Here is a 27,802-nt window from a genome sequence, read left to right as displayed (position 1 = left end):
AGAATCCATTTCAGTAGCAGAAACAAGTGATTTCTCAATTACAGTGGCAGAGGGAGTTGCAGTACGGTTGTAATGTTGACATTGGCAGGGTCAGCAGCAGTACAAATGCAGCGTTGCACAGTAGTTGGGGGACAAGATGTCAGACATCAGTAGGCACAAAGGGAGATGTTACAGAACAGGGTGATGCTTTAGTGGGAGACATCGCTAGAACACATTCCTCGCTAAGAGGGAGTGTTGATATCTATCAGATGTGCTCTAAGTCTCAAATTTTGTAGGGAGGCTTAGACACATGCATTCTCCAATACCCAAAAATCATTTTGGGAAATTCCACCCAGAGACAACTTTATTAAATAATTAATTATTTTAAATGGGACCCTAAGTCTAAACTTAGGAAATTAAAATAATTAATGGGTATCAATCTAAACTGTGGGTGAAACTTCTAGAAAATGGCCGAGTTCAAGTCAATATGATCCTAGCCATTGATTAAGATCTAATATAGGCCGTTGATTGATCAATGAGAGGATTATAAGAGAAGGTTTGATGGGCACTTGGAGAACACACCAGAGATAGATACTCAGCTACCCGAGCAAGATCGATTTCCTCACTAGTTGGAGTTCGGCAAGAGAAAATTGAATCAGAGGGAGAGTTGTAGGTGAGAAAGGAAGAGAGGGCATTTACATCTTTTGAGAGTGCAAGGCAAGAAGACGCAGAGCAGGGAGAGATAATGCATAAGTAAGTTGACGCAGAAAGAGGTAGTGCAGAGGCAGGTTGACGTTGGGCCAGTATGGGAAAATTGACGCAGATGGACGCAGAAGGACTCAAAGGGAAGAGGAGTACTTCTCCTAGATTAGAGATTTGTTAGGAAGTGTTTGTAAATTTTCTCACTTTTGTTTTGCTGGTTATAACTTGTACATGAGATTTTGCTGAAGAATAAGAAAGAAACCCTCATGTGCTGCACCGGTTTTCCCACATTGGGATTTTTCGGGGACGATTGTCCAAAAATAATTTTGTCATTGTGACTGTATTTGTGTCAGTTTTTTTCTTTACATTTACTTTCTGCAATATTTTAATTGTGAAGGCTGCAGTAGAATATATTTCGATATTTGCCGTAAGAACACTGTGCATGACTTATTTATGAGATAATAAGTAGAAGAAATAATATTAATCATTGCAGTTGGATTTCTATTTAGAAATTTTCACACTACTGATTCAGCCCCCCTCGTAGTAGTGAGCTCATTTCCAACAACTGCAAATGGAGTGGACAACAAGCTATATTTTAGCAGAAAGTGAGCTGCAAATGGAGCTGAGAAGAAGATATATTTCAGCAGAAAGAGATCTGCAAATGGAGCGGACAACAAGTTATATTTCAGCAAAAAGAAAGCTGCAAATAGAGCAGACAACAAGATATATTTCAGCAGAAAGAGAGCTGCAAATGGAGCGGACAACAAGAGATATTCCAACAGAAAGAGAGCTGGAAATGGAGTTGACAGCAAGAGATATTCCAACAGAAAGAGAGCTGGAAATGGAGTTTGTTTTCTTGAACTTGTCTTCACCAAAGCTTTGATACCATGTTGAAATTTTGATGTTCTATGTTGTTACAATCACTTAAATCTAGAACTTCTTTATGCTGCAAAATAAGTTAAGTAATTGTAGATAGAACATAAACCATATAAACCATATGCACAATAGAAAACAACCAAGAATTCTATGAGACACTGACAAATTAAGTCAATGACTAGGGAAAAATCCATAAGGGGAAAACCCAACTAGATTCTTCTTCTATTACAAATTGTTAATCCTAGATGACAATGGTATGTTCTATGCTTTAGAGTAGTTTACTTCAATTTTTCTTATTAGCCCAATATCAATTTCCAGATTAGCAATCACATTAATATTGATAGTAAATGTAGATAGAACATAAACAATAAGTAGAAGACAAACCAAGACAAGAGGACACAATATTTGGCGGATGCTAGGGAAAAACCCCAATGTGGGGAACCCTTTGATCAATCCTTCTTTCTCAAGTTCGAATTCTCCTTTTACAAACACAAGGGTGTGTTTCGAGTGAGGATGAGAGGCACAATTATATAAGAAGAGCAAAGAGGTCGAATTCAAGAGGGACTAGGAGTAGGAGTGTAACTTATGCCATAAAGGAGATGAGTGTAACTTATGCATTTAGGAGAAAAGTGTAACTTATGCATTAAAAATGTGTAAGAGGAATCTTTTTATGACAAGTCATTAAAGTGTGGAAGAGAGTGTAGGAGGTGCGTAAGAGCATTAAAGAGAGAGAGGAATGAATCCATTAAGAGAGAGAGAGTAACATATGCATTAATTGAGGGGAGTTACATATGACATGATTGAGTCTCATGATTGAGAGACTTGAATTTCTTTTTAATAATAATATAATAATATCATAAAGAGGATAATAGTAATAATAATAATAATAATATTGATGGTTAAGTTAAAAATTAAACAATTGAGATTGATTAAGGACAAGTTAAGTGATTTTCCATTATATATATATATGATTACAAATTGATGGAATGTTGTTTACTATTTTTGGAAAGTCATGGTTGCAAAGATAGACATGACTTTCTATTTTTAGAAGGCCACTTTAGAAAGGTCAGAAATGAAATTTTATTCAAGGAAACTCATCCCATAGTTGCCAATTTTCAACATATTAAGTCAAAGTACTAAGAATAATTAATAAAATTATATAAGTGACTTAGATATGATCTCAACTGTTGATCTTAAGTGAGGTGAGATCTGTTGAAGAATGAAGGGCACTGGTGTTTGTTAGGATTCTTCATTGCTTGATAACAATTTGTGATTCACTTTTATAATTATCTTAGCACGATCTTCTTCTTCTTATTTTAGTGTGTTTCATCAAACTGCTATCAAAATCAAAAGACAAGACCACAAATGTTGGCTCTCTGCTAGGGCCAAAACCTCTCTCTCTTTGAGAGAAAAACTCTTCGGTAAGTTTCTCTTATTGAAGCTTCTGATTGACTAATGCCAAACCCTAGACCCTTGATTAGGATGTCCTCCAAGCACATGTCAAGTCCTTCCTCTTTTCTGCACTATGTCCCCGACACATACACTTCCTTCTTCCGGCACTTTGCTCCCCAACCCTTCGTCCTTTTTCTTCATTGCTTCATCTAGAAATAGTTCTTTTTTATGTTAGCTTCTTGATGAGATATTCTTCTTCCTTTCTTCGAGATGTTCTTTCACTTAAGGAGACATCTTTGTCTTGATCCAACGAGATTCTTCTTGAAATAGGTCTGCAAGCTTGATGTGACTGAACAACAACCCTAGTTTTGCCATGCATGGTAGGAACCCTAGAGATTTAGGGTCCTTTTCCTTCGCTAGAGAGAAAGGCTCCTTCGCTAGGCTTGGGAGTCCTTGTAGACTTGATTTCTTACCCAAACAATGATATTTCATGGACTGTTCTCTAGCTATTGTTATGCAACAGACTTACCCTCGTCTTCTTCGCTTGTGTGACTGTTTCTAGCCCTAGAAACAGTCCTATTCACTTCGACCTTCTTCCTCCTTCCTTTGCTTGTCTTGGAGACCCTTTAGACTAGGTTTTTCCCTCACTTTCTCGGCTACTTTACTTTTCTGATTTTAGAGATTGACGGGGGACGTTGAGGGGGAGTGTACATCCTCTATATATAGAGGATTGTCCCTCCTTTAGGCCAACATTAGGCCGACATGATGTCTTTAGGCCGACTTGACTGTTTCTTCATCATTTTCATCGTTTAGCTTCCTTTTGGAGGACATTGCTGCATGGAGAGGACTTGCACTTGTCTTGGAGGTATTCCTTTGACCTTATACAATATTATACATAGTGTAACATGCCCTCTAAGGGTCTTACACAGTGTAACAGGAATCAACAAGTACTCGCGATTCCCAATCTGATCGCCCGTGAAACAATCCGATCTGAAACTCTGCGAGTCAAATCGCGTTGACCGAGTTTGACTCGCGAGTCTGTCGATTTTTTCGATTTTCCCGATTTTGCTGAGTCTTGCCAGTTTTGGGTTTAGGGTTTTCACTTGGGTCAGGTCATTTCATCAATGGCAATGCAGGGCAAAGCCGAGGTTCATACCGTGGCCGCGGAATTCATTGATTTCTTAAACGCTTCTCCCACCCCATTTCATGTCGTCAGTAAGTTTCAGTTTGTTCTCCCTGAAATTTGTAAATATTATCCCGAGGGTTTGTTGAAGGGGTCTGATAGGTGGTGAATGTAGGCGAGGCCAAGCGGCAGCTGAAGTAGGCCGGTTACGAGCACATATATGAAATTCCTGTTTATTAATAATACGCGACCTTCGAACCAAAAAAAAATGGACATGAATATTGCAGAGAATCGATGATTTATTTTGGAACTGGTTATATTTGGATTTTTAATAGTTCGGGGGTAAATATATCTGTTTTAGGTGTGCATGCACTTTTACACATATATATGTATGGTGTGAAAAAAGGACGATTAAAATCGGCATTGGCTATATGGGTTTTTTTATAATTCGGTGGTAGATATATCTATTTTAGGTATGCACACAAAGAACGAAACAACCAGAATTGGGTATGTTTGGAGTTTTAATTATTATTTTTGGATATTTTGTATGTAATTATATTTCCAAATATGTGGTAAATTGCTCTTTTTTGTGTATTATTATTGTATTGAATTCTCTTGAAATATCACCCGCTTTCACTAAAAAAACATCATAATTAGAGTTCAGGAGGTTAAGATATCACTTATTAAAAATCAATTATTTCCAATGTATTTTTTATGACGAGTATGAGATACTTATTCATTCATGATATTTTGGACATCTATTGATATTATGCATTGTTTGGACATGCCTTTACTGAATATTAATGAAAAATGTTGTTGTTGTTGTTGCTTTTTTTTATTTATTATTATTTAATTCAATATATGTGCATATTTTTATTTAATGAATTCAGTGATTTTTTGCCGATTTTTTCCCAATCTGATTAAAACTTTTCGCTCTTTTGCCTCGCCGATTTATTGCCGATTCCGAGTCTGGTAACATTGTTCTTACATAAATATATTGACACTTTGACTTCCTAGAAGCACTTAAACATGTGCTTGACCTACTTCAATGAGCAAGTAATTCATTGACAAATAATATAAAAATATTTTCTCTTTTCTTGAATAAATACAAATGTCAAAATTACATTTATGAACACTGAACCTAGTTACATTTCCTTCAACAAGATCTAATCTCCATTGTCAATCACTTAAGAGATTGGGGTTAGGGATTTGGTTTAATGAATATTATTAAGAGAAGCCTAAGGGAGAGTGAAGACACAACACAAGGGGCAACTATTGCATTTTGAGAAAGCTATTTTCTCAATGAGGGAGAGAGTGATTTTGTCCTGAGCGAGAGGCTCATCTAGATTGAGGAGAAGGAGGAAGAGTGCAGGGTTATTCAGGGGTATTTTCAGGAGGCTATTATTTGGAGATCGAGGGAGGCCATATTGTTGGAGCATGAAGGAGGTTGTGAATTGGAGAGGCCAATTTATTCAAGGGAAAATTGTTGGTGAGAGGTGGGCTGAATTCTCCAGGTCAAATTTCTTGAAGGGCTGATTTCTAGATGGCCAAAATTCCTTGGGCTGAATTACTCCCAGTGGGGCAGAGTTACAGGTTCTAGTTATTGCATTTTTTTGTGTATTTCCTCTATTGGTTGAAAGCCAGATTTTCCTGAGATTATGGAATGAAGGAGAACTGTTATGTGTATTACATTTGTTGTTGTGATGCGATTGATCTCTCTGGTTTTATTTTTTGTTGGATATTAAGTTTTGGAAGTTAAAAATACTATTGATTTTATTTTTCAGCAACAAAAATTATTTGGGCAATAAAATAAATTTTCGGGAATAAATAATTGCTGAGAGAAAATAAATCTAGGTTAATATTTGAAATTAACACTTCTAGTTTAGGTAGTCAACCTTTAGGTGGGGATGAGTCATTAGCTCCTTCCAGTTCTGTTAGGAGAACCATATGGTTTGATCAGACATTAAGAGTTGCTCAAGAGCATGTTGAGGCTCCTAGGAGCACATTGAATGAGAGTAGGCCTTTGAAGATTTTTTCGAATTATATTGCATTAATGAGGAGCATCATTGAAGAGGCTATAGGCTACGAGTCTTGGAGGAATGCCATGGTAAATAATGATGCATGGGACATTGTGCTAGGATCGAACAAAAAACGAGTTTCAGTTGGTTCTTCTAAAAGTACCTTCTTAGCTAAGAGAGAGTGTCGATGATAGTAGCATCAAACAGGTACTTCCGCACAGGCCTAAGTATCTAGATGCATGGAAGTCGTTTTGAAGGAATTTTATTCTTAGCAATTATTTTAATTAAAGGAATTATGAAAAGAATTAATTTTTATAAGAAAAAGTGAGTTAATCTAATGAAATGCAAAAGTTATTTGCATTAGTGAATTAGATAAATTTCATTGATTGACCTCAAATAAAGTTGAGATATAATCTTAAATCTTAGAAAATAAGTTCTCAAATCATAGTAGGAACCATGTATTGAAAAATTGGGTTGCGATGGCTCAAACTTACAAAACTCTTGAAGTCGACGTCCATGGAGTAGTCCTTGCCACCAAGGGTGGTCCTAATGGTAGTTGGATTTTCGGATCTTCTTTAATGGCATTCTTCGCTTGGCCTTCAACCCTGCCTCTGCAAACTTTGGACTCAGTGGAGTTTTGATAGATTCAATAGTGCTAATTCTTGAATCAAAGGTGTCAATATCAAAAGTTGGGTTGTTAATTTCGAAATTTCGAATACTCGGGGTGGGAGTTAGGTTTGGATTTGAATTTTCACTTGTAAACGTTTTTACGAGACATTGAAGAACCATCGTTTTGCAGAAGGATGTTTTTTAAAGGATGATCATCTTTGCGGGGAAAACCAACTTGAAACCCTTGTCTTGGTTTGTGGTCATTTCGGTCTTTGGGTTTCACAAGTAGCAATGGCGACTAGAGCTCGCGAGGGCTCTTAGGCCAGGCGGGTTTACTGTCTTTTTAAACCTAAATTCTGCGATTCATGTGGTTATAAACGCTCTTTTGCCCTAGTTTGCGAACTGAGGCTAGGAAGGTGTGTAATTTTAGAGGGCATTAATTTTCTTCTAGAGGAGGATTTGGAGACACCCAACTTGCTTCAAGATCTAGCAAATCAGGGTAAATCTTTTCTGCTATATGGTTTTTCCTGCATCCAAGATGAGGTTATTACCCAAAATATGGTGAATTTTATGGTCTTTGTGAGACCAATCTTAAGGGGTTCCTTTTGTTTGCAGGCCAAAGCCACAAATCTCGGCTCTTCAAGTGCAACCAAGTGTTAGGGTTAGATGAGAATCCCTTCTGGTAGTATTTGGCTCCTACATGGAGGTAGGCAGCGTCAGGATCTGAAATCTCTTGGAGGGTACGACATAGCCTAGGATGCCTCTATTTATTTAGTCTCAAGATTAAGAGGTGGAGCCAAAGGATGGGGTGCGCCCTCCTCCCAACCCAAATCCTTTAAGGATGCCCTAAATCTAGGACGTTCACCTCTGAACCCCAAAGACATCTCAGGGCCATCATTCGTTGTGGATCAAGCAGTGAATATTCCATCTCTTGAAGTGCATAATCTTGCAACCAACTTCATTTTTGCATATTACGAATGACAAGTGATTATTTGTTGTTTTAATCGATTTTGGCTATCGACATCTTTTGCTCTTCGGGAACAGGTGCACTAGAATTGGTCTTGTTGTCGCCCAAATTGTACACTAAATTGTAACAATGCACAGGATAGGGGCTGTCACTCTGATCCCTATCCTCTCCGTTTAAGTTGTCTCCTAATCGCAGACTAAGGCAGGTAGTCCCTATGGGTGAAGAGATACTGGTTGTTGGGATGAAGAGATGAACACAATTATCAAAGCAAAGAACAATATAGCCCTAAGAAAAATTAACACAAAGTACATTCAGTTTTCTGAAGGTAAATTCAAATTTCTTCCAAGTACATTCAGTGCCATTCAATTTTCTGCAAAGTACATTCAATTTTCAGCGTAGAACTTTCAAGTTTTTTCAAAGAATTTTTAAATTTCTGCATAGAACTTTCAGATTTTAACGTAATAATCACGTTTCCAGTAGTGTGGCTATGTCAAGTGTTATTTATTATATGTATGTTGCACGCAACCTCTAGGAACTCAACGTTTCGGGCCGTACCTGTACCCGAAACTCCGAAAATCGGCCGAAAGTTGACCATCATATAATCATCTATGAGAGTTAATATAGACTTGGTTTTCCATCTAAATTGTCATCTATGGGACTTATTCCCTTTTTTTCTTGCAAGATAATGTGGTAATCACTTATTTATAAATTTCTTTATCTATATATATATATATATATATGACGTTTTGGCTGACGTTTCCATTTTTGGGAGGTGACGTTCCAAAACGTACCCATTTCGGAAACTCTGAAATGTTTCGGCGCTTCATGCAACTTAGTGTTATATTTATTTTTCTTTTTTAATGCCTCACGATTTTTTATTTTGGACAATAGATAATCTTTGTGATTTAGTTTCCACAACATAATTTTATATTTGTAATGAAATTGTATTTTCCCGATTTTTGGTTTTCTTTGAAATTGTAGGGTACTAATTTTTTTCAATGAAATTTCTGAAATGTAGATGGTGAAGAGATGGTTGTTGTCAAGGATCAGAGATTAGAGGAACTTTGCTAAATTGAGTGTGGCCAAAAGCCGGATTGAACAAAGTGTGAATAACATGTGGCCAAAGTTCAGAATTAAATCATGGTTCTGATACCAATTGAAATGAGCAATGTTCATTTACTAAGGAATATCTAAGATAAGGAGGACATATGATGGGACAACTAATATATAAATAAAATGAAAGAGATAATGATAGAATTGAATGAATTATTTATAATGACCTATGTGACAGTATATATTACATGTTGAATAGCCACAATGGTCAATGGGTCATGTTTTTAGTAAGGATGTCACTTCATTTATTATTATTATTTATTATTTATTTGATGTTTATATATTTATGTTCATTACATTTTCCATGAAGAAAGTCCAAATTGAGAGTGGCTAGATCCCATTTTCTTGATACCACTTTCCGAGACAACCATATCCATTTGGTAATACTTGAATTAGAAATCTAAAAGCTTCTTTATCACCATCATAAGCTCCATGGGAGCTTAGTGTTGCATTTACATGGAGGAAATTATGAATTCCCACTCATAGCTTTGGCAACCAATTGCATGCTAACATTGTTCCTTAGGCATGCATATTATTCAGACCAAGCCTTCATTTTTGCTTTGTGCAAAGAGAATGTCCAAGGGAACTAATGGTAGGACCCTCTTCATGTCATGTTTCTCCTAAGTAAAATGCTAAAGAATTAGTTCCAAATGTTTGTACTCATAACCTAAAATTTAAATTCTCTTTTTAAACATGATTAAACTTGAAGAGAATTTCTTGGGAAGCCCATTTAAAGCATATCTTCAATTTTTTGTAGAATCCATCCCCACAAAGTCCACAGGGACACAATGATATCAAAAAGAGTTCGATGAGTTGCTGTATGATTGAGGTTCTTTGTAAAATTCCGCCTTGAAATACTTCTGATTTTTGTTTAAAATTTCTGAGTTTTTAGTTCGAGTTTTCAGTGAGTTATTTCTTCAAACAGTTTGTCTACACTCTGCTGTAGGTGTTCTTTGTAATATTTTGTTTTCTGGGCAATGTATTCAATGCTTCACATGTACCAATGAACTCCCAAAAAGAAACATATATTTCTTATTAACCCAGAAATTAAAATACCACTGATATATAACAATAATACCCACAAAATAGTCTTTTCTCATTTATAATCTGAATATACAGTGAGCAGATCAGAGATATAGGACTTGATATTCAGCGGCAGCCAATAGCAAAACAAAACATACATCAATATCAGTCCACTTGAAGCAATATTCCAGCCTTTATTTGAGAACAAGATGCTGCCCAGGTACAAAGTATCAAACCAGAACTCCCAGGTACAATAGTTTGCTGAACAAGTAGCTGATAGATGGAGATAGTCAGTGATTATGGCCACAAGAAAGAGGCCTTGACATACCCAAATCACCAGAAAAGGCCTACGTCCCAATACAGCTAGTAACAGACCCAAAAATTGAGCCCCTCTAAAGTTCATATGCAGCCTCAATGCACAGCAGAGATATGGCATCCAAACTGAGGTGAACTCCTCCCACAATGACAGCCATACGTCCCAGGAAATCAATGACTTGTTCAGCAACAGAGAAGAGGGATTCGACTCCCTTGTTCCTCAGGTAACTTCACACTATGGCCGCAGCCCAGCAAATAAAGTGGAGTGACTCAACTCACTGAAACGGAGAAATTTGTGCCACTGGTGGTCAGAAACTTGTCCCCTTAACTCGCCCTTCAAATTCGGTCTCTGCCTCAAGAGATTCAACCAGCAAAAGAGAGCAATACATCCCTTCTTTCAACAGTGACTTGATTGCTGATCCGGGCTTGGATATTTGGCCCTCACAAGCTTTTCTTCAACCTGAAAAGTTAGGTGAAAAAATTAAATCAGAGATTCATCATTCAACTGACAACACCTCTTCTAGCTCAAATCTCTACAAAATATTTTTCTCCTTTGAATTCCGATGGTGAAATCTTAAGTGATCTTACCCCTTGAACTGGTTAGAGTGCCTAGTTTCAACACTGAACCCTAAGCTTCTCCGCAAGAAAACTCTTGAAGAACTCTTTTTTCCAAAATGCAAATGCACGAATAATGATAATCTCTTCATTTTCTTTCTTTTATAAACTTATGGCCACTTTTGCCCCCATTTTACTATTTTAACTATTATAAAGTCACTTTATAATATTTCACTTTATTAAGTTAAAGTGACTTATCACTTGCCTAGGAAATGTCCCCTTTCCACCCCTTAGACTTTTATAATGTTTCCTTAGGCAAAGTAAGTCCCCCTTATTAAATATTTTCTCGCTTTAGCCTATTGTAACCACATTAGGCTAGCGGACTCTGTCATAAGCTTCCTAACTGGTCGGGGACATTACACTCTTATGGATGAAAAGTTTGAGGCTATTTTTCAAGTTCAAAATAATAAGTACAATTTGTTTTCCTTCTTGTCTATTTGATGTGGTCACTTGATTTTCCTAACTTTGAAGTTCTTATCTACCTAGGCTAGCATTGTGAGGAGTCTGACCAAATTCATTAGTAGAGACATTTCTTCTTGGTCTTTTACCTTCTCTTGTCGCTCCAGAACTCGTCCTAGGTTGTATAACCAACTCGCCCCATCCCTGAGCACTTTGGACAACATCATTAGTATTTGCTAAAGCCCTCGACTTCTATTTCCACTTATGATGTTGAAGTGGAGCTAGGAATTGTTCCTTATTGGGTTTGACTATTTCTGATGGTTCTCTTTCGTTTACTTTAAGTTATATTTGTTTTATTTTTATAACATTTAAGTTCTAGGAATGTTTTATGCACTCCCACTCTTTAGTGCCCGTTGATTATAAGTTCTAGTCCCATTGACCTATCACTTGGTCATTTGTGGGCATTAATAATATTATTTTATCTTATCTAGGGTTGACTATTTATGGCCAACCCTTCTAACTCAAGTAAAACCATGACCCTGCTTATTTGAGTTCAAGATGACTTGAGGTCAATCACTAGCCCAAGACCCATTGAATCTGGGGTAGCACGTTAACTTATTGAGAAGGGTCAACTGGGACCAACTATTTGAAAGCTTGACCTTTTAGGGCCAACCAGTTGTCAAGTAGGGTTTCGTTAGACTATAAATAGTAATTTTCTTAGTCAAGTTTGTTACATTATTAGCTCAAACAAATTTTCTTGTATGTTTTCTTGGTTGGGATTGATTTGTAATTTCTTTGCACAACTTAGTTCTATTTTTTATCTACATTTATCATACAAATCTAAGGCTATTACACATTTTTTGTTTCAATAGTGGTGCAAACTTGTAAGAAATGTTTCAAATACTTTGTTGCAATGCCTTATTACATTTGGCTACTACCATTGCAAATAAAATTTTGTTGGTATTCTTTGATCTCATTTAATATTTAGATCTTTCTTAACCATAAGCATGTCTTTTCAATTTTCTCAAACAAAGTTCATGCAATTGTTGTCATAGACTATAATCATAATAATGATATTGTAGATGGAGGGCATACCAAGCAAAGCAAGAACGTTGCGTATAAATCTTACAATGGGGAAATTGTATCGGATGACTAGCTATAAGAGTGCTGCTTGTATATCCTTTAAGGATTGCTTAAGGTATGGTTTCTGCTTTGTGTTTTATCCGTCTAAATGATTATTATACAATAATTCATGTTCTTGGAATCTTCTTCTCGATTCCTATTCCTTTGCTAGTAGTTTTTTTGTTTCAAAGACTTGATATATGTGTTACAATTACTAATAGTAACGTTTTGCTATAATGCTTGGAAGGAAATGGGTACTTGTATTTACCTTTGCTTAACATTGGAATATGAATATTGAGAGTCATTGGAAGATAACATTAATGAAACGTGTAAATAAAGAAACCCAGCATCAGATTCAACAGCAGCTGAGTAAGCTGCAAAGGTAGATGGAACAAAGCAAGTTAGAGCGGAGCCAGTTCCAATTGCAATTGACAAAATTCGTAGTTGAACCCGTTGTTTATCCTGTCGAAGAGCTCTATCGCATTGGAAAAGATGCCGGCTCCTTTACTGGTGCTTAGTCAGCTGCATCTCGAACTGCATCCGCCTCTGCGGGATCATTTACTGATTCAAGGTCCACTCGACCTGTTACCTCTGCTTCTAGATTTGGATCTGTTGCTGGCTCTCGAGCTGCTACTAGTGGTGCTAGATCAACTCGATCAAAGAAGTCGCTAACTAGTAATGTTAGTTATACTTGTTTTTAAAATAAAATGAATCTTATATTCCACTAATGTACATAGAATGGATATATTATACAGTGATACAATATTGGTTCACAACAAAGGTGCCTGACCTCCCAGAGCCAACATGTAATATTTGACAACCATTGCAAGAGATTCCAATTTCCAACTATTTTCTATAAGATGTCTATCCCAGTGTGGTGTTTAATGGCTATATTTGACATGTAAGTTGCCAATTCATCCAAGTGTGTTGGTGCTCCATATAGTTTTTCTTTGTCATTTAGTCATGTGTAATATCCCCTATCCCATAAGATTGCTAGGAGGATCAATTTTGGCGTTTTTGGGATTTAGTAGTAATGGGCAAAGTGGATCCTACACTCAAGTGTGGGCCACAAGAAGCAATGCGCACCACTAGAGAGGGAGAGTGACTTTGGAGGGAAAGTGGGGGCCACCAAGGAGGGCACATGGGGCCAGGCTTATTTAATGGCAAAGAGGGGGCACTCCACATCATTCTTTTGACTATTACACTTAACAATTCATCTTCTCTTGGAGTTGTTTAGTGCAAGAGTTGGAGTGTGCTTTAGCACAAGGGTTTCAAGCGAAATCCAAGCCAGTTTCTGAGGACTTTGAGTGTCTCCCTAGCTGGAAACTAGAGAAGTCCCTCATGGGGCTTCGTCTAAGCTTCACTTTTAGCCATTGGAGGAGCATTGGGCATGGGTGAGAGGTCGACTTGGCCAACACATATATTGTGGAAGAGTTGGTGGGAAAATCTGTAGGGGTGGTTCTCTTGCTGGAAGAGCATATTTTTGGTGGTAAATTGCAAAGGTGTTTGAGGCAATTTCTGAGGGCCAAACTCGGTGTGTCCTGGCAGTGCGTAGGACTTGTTACCCACCACTAGTGGGTGACACTTGTTGTTGCCCGGATTGTACAGGCACCGTGACAACGCTTAGGACGGGCGTTGTCACTCTGATATGCGCCCACTTCGTTCTAGCTGTCTCCCAACAACAGGCTATGGGGGGTAGTCCCTATGGAATGAGGTGAAAGAAAGTAAGTTGAGAAATCAACTTACTTGGGAGACACAGATGAGTGGCCTAGCCACTTGGTTGAATTTAAGCAAGATTACGATTAAATTAGATTTTCTATTATGAGACCAGTGCCTTAATGGAGTCACAAATTCTTGCTTCTTATGAATTGAAACCAAATGACCGGATGGACACCCGTTGCTTGAATGATTGACTAACCTATATGATGTGCAAATCCTAGAACCTATGTGAGATGCAGTGATCTTGGTAAATTTTAGTTAAATACCTAGTCTAAGTGTAACCTTCCTTTAACTGTTTTGAAGCTTGGCTCCAAGGTAGGTTGTGGGAAAGAGGCTAACAGGAAGCAGGCTAGGGCTTGATTAACGATGGCTTCTGTTAGGCTTCTCTCACCTGATCCCTCTGGCGCTGCAGAGACTGTGGCTCTGACGACTGCAAGGTCACCGTATTAACCACCCAAGAGTTGTCGAGCCCTTTCAAGTTAGATAAGAACGATTGACTTATGTCTCTATCAACCTAGCTTATGCTAGGAGGTAAATTATTAATGCAAGTCTAGGCCTAGAATGCTTATGCAAGATATTATGAGTGAGATTTCTCTCGAGTTAAGATTTTCTTAAGTTGTTTAACTACTTTGATTAGAAACCTTTTAAGGGTACTTAACAGTGGTGAAATGTAAATCTTAAACAAGACAAATCACTTACGGATACAAGTGCAACTTTCAACAATATACCTAGATACCCAAGATGCCAAATGCTAACAGTAGTCAACCAAGATGCTGATCACAGATTTATCCCAGTTTATATCAGCAATACTAATTCAGAAAATTCTGATTTACCAATGTATAACAACAGTGCATAAGCCACTTCAAATAATGAAAATCACTCAATACATTGAAGCATAAATTTCCAATTTGACTAGCAATGTAAATTAATTTCCCTAGCACACTTTATGATGGAGTATTCAGCAATCTGATTTTAAGATTACAATAGTGAGTGAAAACAGATCAACAAGATAAAAGCTTCCCAAACTAGATATCCAATATGCTCAAAAATAACAAAACACACCAGAACTAGAGAATTTCAAATTTAGGGTTCTAGGTGAGTTTGCCTTGGCAATTTTCAGATCTGATATGATTATTACAACAATGAATTAACCACAGATCAACAAATTAACCCAGCCAAAAATCGCTGTCCAATATTTCTAAAAATAGAAAATTTTCTCCAAAATTGGAAAAAGATATTTTTGTGAGTTTTTTAGAGAATATGATTTAGAAAATTCAGAACTGATAAAACTAATTACAACAATAAGTTAGTTACAGATCAGCAAGCTAAAATACTGAATATGCTGCCCCAAATGTCTAAAAATAGTAATTTTTTGTCGGGGAACTGAAAATTCAAAATTTTAGCCCTAATTAAGTGTGTGCTTCAGAAATATTTCAAACTTGAATTTCATGGTTATGCAGTAAATTCTGGCAAGCTAAAATATTAGATCTAGGTCAAAATAGAGATGCCCAAGTGGCCAAAACATGTGAAAACTTATATTTTGCAATTTTAATTGATTTTGACCAATTAGAATATGACTTTAGGGCCTAGAAATTTATGATTTAACTACTGTCATGAAATTGAAGCAAAATGAGGGTTTGGAGGTCAAACCCTAGGCCAAAGGCCTTGAAGATGCTATTGTTGAAAATTGTTGAAACTTTGGGATTCCCATGCCGCTTGCTAGATATGAATTTTGAGACCTTAATCTTGCAAAACTGCCAAGTATTTAGCCTTAAATTTTCAGATTAGGGTTTCAGGTCAATTTTGGGGCAAAAGAGGCAAAAATTTGGAGAACTAGGACAAGGGAAGCGAATTTGTGGGGATAAGTGGGCTAGGATGATAGATCAGGCCACAAGGAGGCTGGAAATGACCAAGAAGGGCCAACGCTTTGCCTAGAGAGGCCAACGTTTGGGAAATAGGGGTCTAGGGGCCAAACCCCAATGTTTAAGGCCTAGGGCCTAAAGGCTCCACAAGGGAGGTGCAAGCCCTTAGAGGGTTGTGGCTAAAGAAGAGGAGGAGAGAGGGCAAAGGGAGGAGGGCCGAAAAGGAGGAGAGGCCTGTGCAGGCATATGAAGGGCTAACAACTAGCCTAGGAGGGCCGAAAAGATGACACAAAGGGCAAGGAGGGTTGGCGCAGGCCAAGAGAGAGAGATGATGGGCCTAGAGAAGGTAGATGTGGCACCGGGAAAGCCAAAAACTGAAAACCCTTTCTCTGAATTTTTCTTATGCTTCAGCGCTTTGATTTTCTGAAAATTCTACCGCGTGGGAAACATGCAAAAATTTCCAATGTTCCAAGGGGTTGCGTTCCGCCACCTGGGGGTTGAGTTTCCTAGCTCCCTCATGCTCCAGAGACTTGGGGACGAGAGGGGGTCGTTTCCCCACGCTCCCAAAAAACAGGGTATGCAAGGAAACTTGAAAGGGGTCGTTTCCTCCATTTTTGGGGTCATTTCCACAAAAGGGGGTCGTCAGGGGTCGTCTCCCCACGCTCCCAAAAAATAGGGTATGCAAGGAAACTTGAAAGGGATTGTTTCTGCAAAAGGGGGGGTCGTCGAGGGTCGTTTCCATTGACAAATTTCGATTTTTTTTAATGATTTTTTTTCATCATAATTTTTTTTTTTTTTATTGTGTTTACTATTTCACGCCGGCGGCCGCTAGGGTTTCGTTTTAACTATTATTTCATTGTTCAAGTTTAACCCATCGCTCATCCATCGAAGTTTCTAACGCCGCCATCGTTGCTGGACGCCGTCGAAACCTCATTGTTGAACCACTGCTAGTGCTGGATGCAACCTCACCCATTGAATTTGCAAGTTTGCACCCTGTAGCCTTGTCCATCGACCTTCACTGTGCCTCATTGTGCCTATAGTCGACTTTGAAGTTTGCACTTGCAGTTGCAGCCCATCGACTTTGAAGTTTGCAAATTGCAAGCTACAACCCATCGACATTAACATTGATGATTGCAGCCTGTCATTGCATTGTTTTTTTCATATTTTTTTGTAAATTGGATTTTTTTTTGATTTTTCAGTGTTCACTGTGTGCCTGTAGGCTGTCACTGTGTTTTTTTTTTCAAATTTTTTTGTAATTTTTTTTTTCTTTTTTAGTGTTGACTGTGTGCCTGTCACTGCGTTTTTTTTTCATTTTTAATTTTTTTTTGTAAATTTATAATTGTTTAGTGTTGATTGTGTATTAATTTTTTCTTATAAATTTAAAAAAAAGTTATTTTCAATTTTGAATGTGTGTTAGTATTAGTCAGCCTGTGTATTTATTTTATTTTATTTTATTTTCATTATGTATCAATAATCAGTGTGCATATGCCATAAAGCGGCAAGCCTAAAGGTTTTATTAAAAATAAAATTTAAATTTAAACGTTAAACCCTTGTTGTAGGCTGCAACCTACAAGTTACATTCAACTTACAACTATGAGTCAAAGTTATTCTGGGAACAGTTGGAACAATGCCAGCAACTACAGTGGTAGTGAGCCACATGATGCACAAGAAGAAATTGAAAGTAGTCACAGGAGGGAAAGAATTCAGAATAGGCCTTTGCATTGTGTAGATTCTGAAAGCCCACCAAGAGATCTGGAAAAATTTGCAAAGGAGACATTTAATTCTCTAAAACCACTTCTAATCTATGTAAGCAGACTTCCGAAAACAAATCCAAAAGTTGGTGGTGGCTTACGTGATTGGGTTTACAATATTTGTGGGCATCACTTTGCTGGCAGCTATATCAAGGTGAAGCAACATATTTTGGCTATTACAGGTAAAGGAGTCGATATGTGTCCCTCAAAGAATCGAATTCAGCTCAAAGAGAGCAACTTTGGAGGCTAGAAAGGGTAGCCACTGGAAAAGGACTGTTTTCTAGTAGAAATGTTGATCCATCCACAGAGATGCCTCCATCCATGCTTCATCAAAAAAGAAAAAGGGTTCTACTTGTGCATCTCGTTCTTGTGCAATGGGTGCTACAGTATCTGGGATGTACAATGTTCCAAATCAAGATGACACTAAAAGAATGTTGAATGAATTAATTCCCATGGAGCAAACAGCTTAATGATAATACAAAGATATTTACAAGAATAGAAACATCAGGTTTCTATGTAGAATATCGAACAAACAGTTTCATCTAAGAAACTGCTAAAAGAATAAGAATAGAAACATCTAAAAGACTGAGCATTTTTTTTTTTTTGTAAGCTGGGTGGTTCTCATTCTATTACTCGATCAAAAAAAAAAAAACATAACATTAAATCATAAACAGTCATAGCCCGCCCTCATGGGGAAACCGGGACCAAGTTCCATCGGTAGTTTTTGAAAGCAGCCCAAAAATAGAAGGCTCTCAGTCTGGTGGTCTGAGCAAGCAAAGCTAAACATTCCTGAGCCTTACTAACACTATGGCTAAACCTACTGTTCTGAATTACATGCCTTCTACTATCTCTGACAGGTATAAACCTAAAACCAAAAAAATTATGAAAGATGTTAAACATATCTCCTGTTATTCGATGCCGCCATCAGGGTGTTGAGCTGCTCCATCTTCTGGGTCTGGGAGAATGCGGTTCAGCCGCTGCTGAATAGCCTCCAGCTTCTCATCATGTTGGGTCATTGCAACACGCAGAAAAGCCAGTTCCCTGCGGATATCTGGACCCCCTTTGGCCAGGTTGACCATTTCTTTCGCCATCTGCTCCAAGGCTTTGGCCAAGAGGCCCTTCATAACCCAGTAAATGTGGAGCGACTGCTTGAATAACGACAAGCGCCCGCGAGTATGCCCCGGGTCCGGTATGAGGAATTCCCATTCATCCATCTCGTCGTCCCAATTCTCCTGAATCAAGTCTTCTTCCAGGTGTTTCATGAGATTGCTAACAGCTGGTTTGGCATTACGAGAAAAGGCCTTTTCAGCCCTGCGAATTCGGTGTAAAACAGTTTCATTTTGTTTCCGTTTCCTTCCCTGGCCACCTCCTGAGATTTCCCCCTCCATCTTTCCTTTACCCTTCTGGATTTTAGTGCGTTTACCATTTCCGTCAAATTCCTTATCAGTTGGCGGGCTGCGCTTCCTTGTACCGTAGCGCCGGACCTCCTCTTGCTCCTCTCCTTCCTCCTTCGCGTTCTGTCGGTGGTATCTGCCATTGCTACCAACAACTGTCACCGGGTCATCATCCGAATCATCCTCAATATCCAGAACAGTAACAGGAGGGTCCTGCTGCACAATGGTTTTGCCTTTACGGCGTCTGCTGACCTCCCCTACCTTCTGATTCTCTTCCCCCTGTCTGAGCTTCTGTCTAGTTTCCATGATAACCGACGGACTGGTTCTCTGATGCCTTTGACTGGACTCTGCACGCTGGTGCTGCTTGATTGCAGCCTCCACCCTGACCCAATTTATGAATATGCAGAAAGTATTATCCTTCGGCCAACATAGGGAATAAACGCGACTATTTTCCGCCGAAAAACCGTTTGATCCGGTAATCCTCTGCCTTGCAAAACGCGCCTGAGGGCCATTACTCTTAGTCATCATATCGTTGTTAATTTCTTCTGCTGTGAGGGCTGGCGGACCGCAATCTTCACCCCTTATCGAACAGCCATTAATTACATTACCTGGAGTGTACTGACGCCCATACACTTCGACTGCCGTCACTGTACTGTCGTCAAGGACACGATCTTCCAACCTACCATCTTCCATGATGCTTTTTGCATGTCTCTGCTGAATTCCTCCCGAGGCGTGCGGCCTCCACTTGCCTGAATCGGACCAACCCGTTGATTCATTCATTGGCATTTGTTGCATGGTCATGATCGGATTTGATTATATTTGCCAGCTCTTCCCATTCCTGCTTACCTTCCACCGCTCTCCATTGGCTGTCCAAGGTGGTGCCACTTCCTCGACAGCCCCAATTGGCAAGCCAGTCGGCAGGCTGATTTCCTTTACGCCGGACATGGTTAATGATTCTATAATCAATACGTTTGATAAGGCCCGCTATTTCTTGAATAATGCCCGCTGTGCGCCAGCTTTTAGCCATTTTCTCCCATGCCTGCCCATTACTGAGCTTCCTCAACATATCAACAGCAATCTTCGAATCCCCGGAGATTTCCAAGTTGTTATAGCCGTTTCTAATGGCAATACACAGACCCTGATGCAGGGCCCAGAACTCAGCCTCATTATTGGTCATCTGCCCTCCCCATTCAGCGTAAATCCATCTAACCTGGTGATTGCTGTCTCTGAAGATTCCCCCGAAGCCTGCTTCGCCCGGGTTTCCCTTCGAGGCCCCGTCAAAGTTGAGTTTGATAAACGGGTCGCGCGGATATCTGAATTTATCTGGACTTTGAGTTCGCATGTCCTGGTAGGTCGGATGCTTGAAGTGAACCATTTCAAGTTTAAGATTTAACCTGTTCAAAACTTCCTGTTCTTCCGAATTTGTTTGCCAATCATCATTTTCCCATTTTTCAATCAGGATAGTCTCACGCATACTTTCAATTACCTGATCCCAGATAATTTCTGGATTTCTACCAGCGTTTTGGAACACCCTCCGGTTTCGTTCCTTCCAGATCATCCATAGAATGAAGGGGGACATAAGGTTCCAAGCCCTCTGGACAACCCTGCTTTGAAAGGCTTCCTTATTCCACTGGAAGACCAGATCGGTGAAATCTCTGATCTGAAGACCCGATTTGTTGAATAGCCGTCTGGTCATCGTCCAGAGTTGCTCTGTATACGAACAATTCATCAGCAAATGGTCTCTGGTCTCATAATCCTTGTTGCAAAGATAGCAACGGGAAGGGCCGATGAAACCTTTCTTCTGAATTCGGTCCCAGGTCAGAATTTTATTTTTAGAGGATAGCCAAACAAAGATGGAAACTTTGGGCCACCAATTACTCTCCCAAATAGTTTTCCACTCTACATTCCTGTCATCCCTGTTCTGAGCTTCTTTTAAGAAGTAGGCCTCCTTTGTTGTGAATATCCCTTTCATATTGTATCCCCATCGAAGGATATCGTTCCCATGGCGTTCTCGGATTTTCCTTAATCCCATCTCTTTTTTATAGTGTTCCTGGAGTTCAGGGGACAGATCTGGGTCCCAACGAGCCGGGTCTTCCCAGATTCTCCATCCCTCCGACATTTCATTTATTTTCCAGTAATCCTTAACACTGAGTCTGTTTCTTTCAATTCTACCCCGTATCTGCAGGAGGTCCTGGTTATTCGTTAATCTCTCACGCTGTTGCCACCTATCCTCCCAGAAGTTAGCTTCCCTGCCTCCTCTAATCTCCCAGAAGGTATGGTTGTTAATTAGATCTCTGTTTTGGGAGGCAAGATCCCAAATAGAGGAGCCTTTGGGGAATTCCTGCTGTCTTAGAATGTCGGCTGTAGAGTTTGGCGTTCTATATTTGATCCTCCATATGTTTTTCCATAAGTCATTTCCACCATTAAGCCACCTCCACCACAGTTTAGCTCCTAACACCTTGTTAAGAATTTCCGGGTCCCTTAGACCTAAACCTCCTTTATCTTTTCTCTCTGTCAGCTGCTTCCACGAGACCAAAGCCCATTTATTCTTCTGATCAGATCCACTCCATATAAATCTTCTTATTATTTCCCTAATTTTGGCACAAACCCCCGCAGGTGCAGCCATGCACGCTAAAGGGTATATAGGGATCGCCTGGAGAACCGACTTGGCCAGAACTACTCTGCCAGCAATATTCAGGACTCTGAAAGCCCAGTTTGAGACCTTTTTGTTCAATTTGTCAAGGGTTCCTTGCCAATTCTTCACCTTTTTAGAGGTGAGATCCAGAATATTACCTAAATATTTAGAGGGGAATTCTCCTTTCTTGAAACCAAGAATTCTAATGAGATGAGACTTGATCTGCTCCATTGTGTTGAAGATGAAGATACAGGACTTGTCTTTATTTATTTCTAACCCAGAAGCCTCAGAGAATAGGTCTAGGATTCTTTTAAGGTTTCGAACTTCTCTTACCGTTGGTTCCCCATACAGCATGATGTCATCAACAAATTGTTGATGAGTTAAGGGGAGATTGTTGCCCCAGAGTTTCAGCCCTTTGATTCTATTTGCTATTCTTTCTTGTTTAATAAATCTGCCAAGTCCTTCCGCGGCAAGAATGAAAAGGAAAGGGGACAAAGGGTCGCCCTGACGGAGGCCACGGGAGGCATTAAAGGTTTCAGAGGGGCTTCCATTAACCATAATAGAAAAGTGGGGGGAGGAGATCAGGTTATGAATCCAGGCGATCCATCTTTGCTGGAACCCGAATCTCTCAAGCACAGTTTCTAAATACTTCCAATTAAGCCTGTCATAAGCTTTGGATAAATCCAATTTGATTAGCATTCCCTTTTGTTTTTTAACCTTTAGGGAGTGAATCACCTCCTGAGTTACCACCAGCCCATCGAGAATTTGCCGTCCTTCCACAAAACCAGTCTGTTCAGCCGAGATAAGATTGTCCAAGAGAGGTTTGAGTCTTTTGGCAATGAGCGAAGTTATCATTTTATAAATGACGTTACAGAGAGCTATAGGTCTGAATCCACTTGCCTCTTCTAGGTTGTCTCCCTTAGGAATGAGGGAAAAGAAGGTTGAGTTAAAAGCCCGCCACACCTTCTGGTTTATTCTTGATTCTTCCACTACAGCCAAAATCTCGTTCCCCAGGAAGTGCCAGCATGCCTGGTAGAAGTCGACTGTGAAACCATCCGGTCCAGGTGCAGTCCCTTTTTTCATAGTCTTCACAACATCTTCCAGTTCTTCTAAGGTCACGGCCCTCATGAGGGCTTTGTTTTGGTCCTCAGTGACCAGACTAGGGATGGCAGAACAGATCTCTTGAATGGCCCCCGATCTGTCCACTTGAGGTTCTGATAGCATCTCCTTGTGGTAATCCACAAGAACCTGCTCTATTTCCTTTTGCTCCACCACCCTTCTCGCATTCCTATCCTTAATCGAAAGGATTCTGTTTCCTTGCCTGTGTTTGATCATTGACTGATGGAAGAATTTTGAATTTTTTTCTCCCTCTCTTAACCATTTTATCCTAGATTTCTGGCGCCAGAGGATCTCCTCTTGTTTTCGTCTTTCTTCCAATCTTCCGAGGATGACTCCTTCCCTGTTGCTGCTGACCTCCGTTCTACCTTCCAAGATTATCTGCTGCTGTAGCTCAGCCATTTCCTTTTCCAGATTTTGTTTATCCTCGAATATGTTGCCAAATTCGTCCTTGTTCCATTTTTTTATTCTGTTTTTCAATTCTTTCAGTTTAAGCTGGAAGGTATGCATTTTAGATCTACCTTTACTGGTGCATTGGTTCCACCATTCCTCCATTTTCTTGATGAAATTGGGATCCCTTAGCCAAAAGGATTCGAATCTGAAAGGTCTTTTCCCCTGAATCCTCTTGATATCCATCTCTAATCTGATCGGCCAATGGTCAGATCCCAGGGTTGGAATAATTTTGGCCTCAACAAAAATATCTTTGTTCATAATGTCTTCAGAGATTAGAAATCTATCTAATCGGGAAGCAATTTGATTCTTTCCTCCCCTTCTGTTGTTCCACGTATGGACCCCGTTGATAGTCTGAACGTCGATAAGCCTGAGATCAGCTATCATGGCATTGAAGTCGTCCATGAAGTGATCCCTCTTCCTCGTCCCCCCTTTCTTCTCTTCCAGAGATCTGATCAAATTGAAGTCTCCCCCAATGATCCAAGCAGCTACAGGGTAAAGTCTGCGGATCAATTTAAAGTTATTTATGAACTGTTCTTTTTTCCCAGGGGTCGGGGGGCCATAGACTCCTGAGATAACCACCTGATGACTGGTTCCTACTATTCTGCCAAGTCCAGTGAGGACGCCACTCATACTTGACCAGTTCTCTATGATGATTTCATTTGGGTTCCACAGGACTGCGATGCCTCCCGCAGAACCGATTGCATCTTGTCCCATTACTTGATACTGTAACCTCCCTTTTTCTATTATTTCTTCAATCTGTTGGTTCGACATCTTTGTCTCCTGTATTATCATCACACTAGGTTTTTCTTTTTTCAACTTGTCCTTAAGATACCTCTGTTTGCCTTTACTATGCAAACCCCTAATATTCCAACTGAGCACTATCATTTAAAACTTTTTGTAAGAGGGGAAGAATACCTCCGACAGAGGTATCACTTTTCCTGAGTTTATCAATATTTCCCCCACTGTCTGGATGGTTTCTCTCATTGGTTTTCGGCCTCTTTTCCTGCTATTTTTGCCATAGGTGATCATTTCTTTATCCTCATTCCCCTGTTCACTTTCTGACATGCTGAGGTAGTCCGGGGGCTCTCCTTTTTTCTCTTTGTATTTCTTGAAGACTTCCTTATATAGTTCTTTTTGTTTTTCAGGTATAAACCTGCTGTCCAGGTGTTTCCATTCTTGTAACAAACTTCTCATAATTTTCTCCTCTTCTGCTTCATTCTCTGACGGGATTTCCACTTCCATCTTAGATTCCTGTTCTGGTTCTGTTGTTACCTCCTCAGATTTTTTTCCCCTGTTTTCTTTGTTCGATTTTGGCTCACTACCCTTTCCTTTCTCTTCTCCCGCTATTTCCATAGGGGTATTCTCAGGGTCCTCATCATCTTCTAGGTTTACTTCGAAGTCTTCATCTTCACTCTGGAGGATTTGAAATTTGTTTTGATTGTTTGCTTTTCTCGGTTTTTCCTGCGTTTGAGTCCTTGATATACCTCTGTTCTGTCGTTTCTTCCTTACTACCTGTTGAAAACCTTTTCCAGCCTTTTTTTGTTGATCCTCCTGACTTTTCTTGGATTCTTCTTCTTTATTCAATGGGCATTGTCTGAATAAATGGCCATATTCGTGGCAGGTACGACAACGGAAGGGAATATGTTCGTAATCGACTGGTTGTTTCCAAATTTCATCATGGTACTCTACTTCTACAGTTTCAGGGAGAGGTTCTGCTAAATTTATATAAACGCAGATTCTCGCATAAGCGTTGTACTTACCTCGTTTCGTGGCCTCAGCAATTTTGACGAAGCTCCCAATCGTATTGCCTATTCCCTCCAGAGTTTCAGGGTCCCAAAACTCGTCCGGAAGCCCGAACAATCTGACCCAGACGGGTGCCGCAAGCATTGTTTCCCGTTCGGGATTGTAGCGCTCTTCCCAGTACTTCATGAATAGGCCAGCATTATTCAGGAAGTAAGGGCCCTCCTCAAATATCCGATCTTTATCTTCTAAGTTGGAGAAAATTGCCGTAAAAAAACCCTGGGCTCCGAGTTTGAGATCTATCTGTCCCTTTGGTCTCCATCGTTGATCAATCCATCTGTGGAGCTCCCTCTCAGACGGCCAATACCCAACAAAGCGGCAAATGATGGCATGGTCTTTCATATAACTATTATACTCTTCCAATTTGTTATGGGGAACCACATACCTTGGTTGTTTTTGAGCCCGTGGCAGACATTTACCTCTCATTCTTCTTTGCCACAGAGTCCCCATTACTGGGACATAACCTTCCTTCTCCGTTTGCTGTTCTCCCCCTCCTTTACTAGTCTCACCCATTACCACGTTCTTGAAGGAGGGGGTCTCTCCCCCCCCCTTGGCTCCCCCATTCCTCGCAGGACGTGTTCTGGGGTTTAGAATCCCGTTTTTATCGAAGAATTCCTGAAAACCCCGTGACTGCAGGCCACAGAGCACTGAGCCCGCAGAGATGAGGATTCACGCCCTTGTCTGACTGTAATCTGCAGCCTTTGTCAGTGGTGTCCTGTGCTGCAAACCCTAGCACACTTCGTCTCCCGTCGCCCCTAAAAGACTGAGCATTACTAAATAGAGATATAGAGATATATTCTAATACCCTCCCTTAATGCTCAATCTATTTACAACACCAATAGACCCGCGAAATTTTACAAATTTATCAGGACCAAGAGGCTTGGTAAAGATATCGGCGGGCTGCTCTGTGGTGGGAACATAGTGCAACTGAACTGAGCCGTCTTCAACCAACTGTCGAATGTAGTGGCAGTGAGTTTCCACATGCTTTGTTCGTTCATGAAAGACAGGATTCTTGGCAAGTTTGAGAACTCCCTGATTATCACAAAACAAAGAAGTAGGCCCTGTCTGAAAAACATGCATATCTGCAAGCATACGACGAAGCCAAACTGCCTCACAGGCTGCCTTAACTGCTCCCCGATACTCTGCTTCTGTTGAGGAGAGAGCCACAACCTGTTGCTTCTTACTAGTCCAAGTAACAGCTCCAGATCCTAGACTAAACACATACCCAGCTGTAGATTTACGGTCATCAACCGAACCGGCCCAGTCAGAGTCAGTGTAGCCACTGAGAGTAGAAGTGGAGCTGTGAGTATATAAGAGGCCGTAATCAGAAGTACCACGCACATATCGTAGCACCCGCTTTGCTGCTATCCAATGATCAGCTTTAGGAGCTGACATAAAGCGAGAAATGTAGCTTACTGCAAAACTGATGTCAGGTCTGGTAGCAGTAAGATAGATGAGACTGCCCACTAATTGCCTGAATAAAGTTTCATCCACAAGAGGAGAGGATGACTGTGCTGAAAGTTTGAGCCCTGGTTCCATAGGAGTCGTGGCCGGTTTGCAATCCTGCATTCTGAACCTTTCCACAAGATTTTTGGCATACTTGGACTGAGAAAGAAAGATCTGATTTTCAGTCTGCCATACTTCAACCCCCAGACAGTAATGAAGAAGTCCCAAGTCTGTCATCTCAAAAGTTCTGCATAGATCTTGTTTGATCCCATGGATCAAATGTGCAGAGCTGCCAGTAATGATAAGATCATCCACATAGACAACTACAAACAAGATATCATCATCAGTATGCTTGATATACAGGTTTGCATCAGATGGACTCCTCTGAAAACCTTGATTTGTCAGATACTGATCAATTTTTATGTACCAAGCCCAAGGAGCTTGTTTCAATCCATAGATGGCTTTAACTAACCGACACACTTTCTGTTCTTGACCAGCAACCTTGAATCCTGGAGGCTGCGTCATGTAGACTTCTTCTTGGAGATCACCATTTAGGAACGCACTTTTTACATCCATCTGATGAACTTTCCAATTGAACTGAGCTGCTAGGGCAAGCACAAGCCTGATAGTACTCATCTTGGCTGTAGGAGCAAAAGTCTCCTCATAGTCGATGCCTTCCTGCTGTGAAAATCCTCGAGCCACAAGCCGAGCTTTATACTTGTCTAAGGTTCCATCAGCTTTGTATTTGACTTTATACACCCATTTGCAGCCTATGGGTTTTTTGTCTGCAGGAAGATCAGAAAGAGCCCATGTGTGATTCTTCTGAAGACTCTGAAATTCTGCTTCCATAGCCTGTTCCCACTCAGATATACCCTTAGCTTCTGAATATGTTTGAGGCTCAAAAGTACTGTGAAGGTTAGCCATAAGAGCAAAATTGACTGAAGACTGTTGTCTGTTCTTATGCCTAGAAGTTCTACCTTCAAGGAGCTCATCATCCCGGAGATCACCTATGGTTTTAGCCCACCATTTTGGCCGAAGAGAAGAAGAACCAATATCAGGATTAGAGGGACCAATATCAGGAGGAAGAGAAGCAGGCTCAAGAGCAATAGGGATAGCAAGAGGGGGATTAGCTTCTGGAGGAAGCTCAGATAGAGTAGTATCAAATCTTGATGCTACATCATCCCTCCCATCAGATGAACTGACTGGAAGAAGAACACTGTGAGGCGGATCCTCAGAACGCTGCTCAGAAGAAGAAGACTGAAAGAATCCTCTGTCTTCATCAAATACTACATCTCGACTGAAGCTAAGTCGACCAGTGGCTATATCTATCAGCCTATAAGCCTTGTGATGATCACTGTATCCTGTCATCATGA

General features: G+C 40.0%; 1 protein-coding gene across 2 annotated transcripts in view; it reads left to right on the top strand.

Annotated features, from left to right (window-relative positions):
• APC7 (tetratricopeptide repeat (TPR)-containing protein) overlaps nucleotides 1-27,802 on the top strand; it is a 344,349-nt gene that overhangs the window by 106,228 nt on the left and 210,319 nt on the right. For both annotated transcript variants that reach the window (XM_089402745.1, XM_089402746.1), the window contains exon 6: nucleotides 12,214-12,329. In XM_089402745.1, the coding sequence (XP_089258871.1) occupies nucleotides 12,214-12,329 (116 nt within the window). The remainder of the gene's footprint in view (nucleotides 1-12,213; nucleotides 12,330-27,802) is intronic.

The sequence above is a fragment of the Pinus tabuliformis genome, chromosome 2_1 (genome assembly GCF_031772625.1).
Source record: "Pinus tabuliformis cultivar Carrire ecotype Pingquan chromosome 2_1, CPIR1, whole genome shotgun sequence".
In the NCBI taxonomy this organism is placed as follows: Eukaryota; Viridiplantae; Streptophyta; class Pinopsida; order Pinales; family Pinaceae; genus Pinus; species Pinus tabuliformis.
Note: the sequence above shows the minus strand (reverse complement) of the source record. Positions and strands in the feature narration are given on the sequence as shown.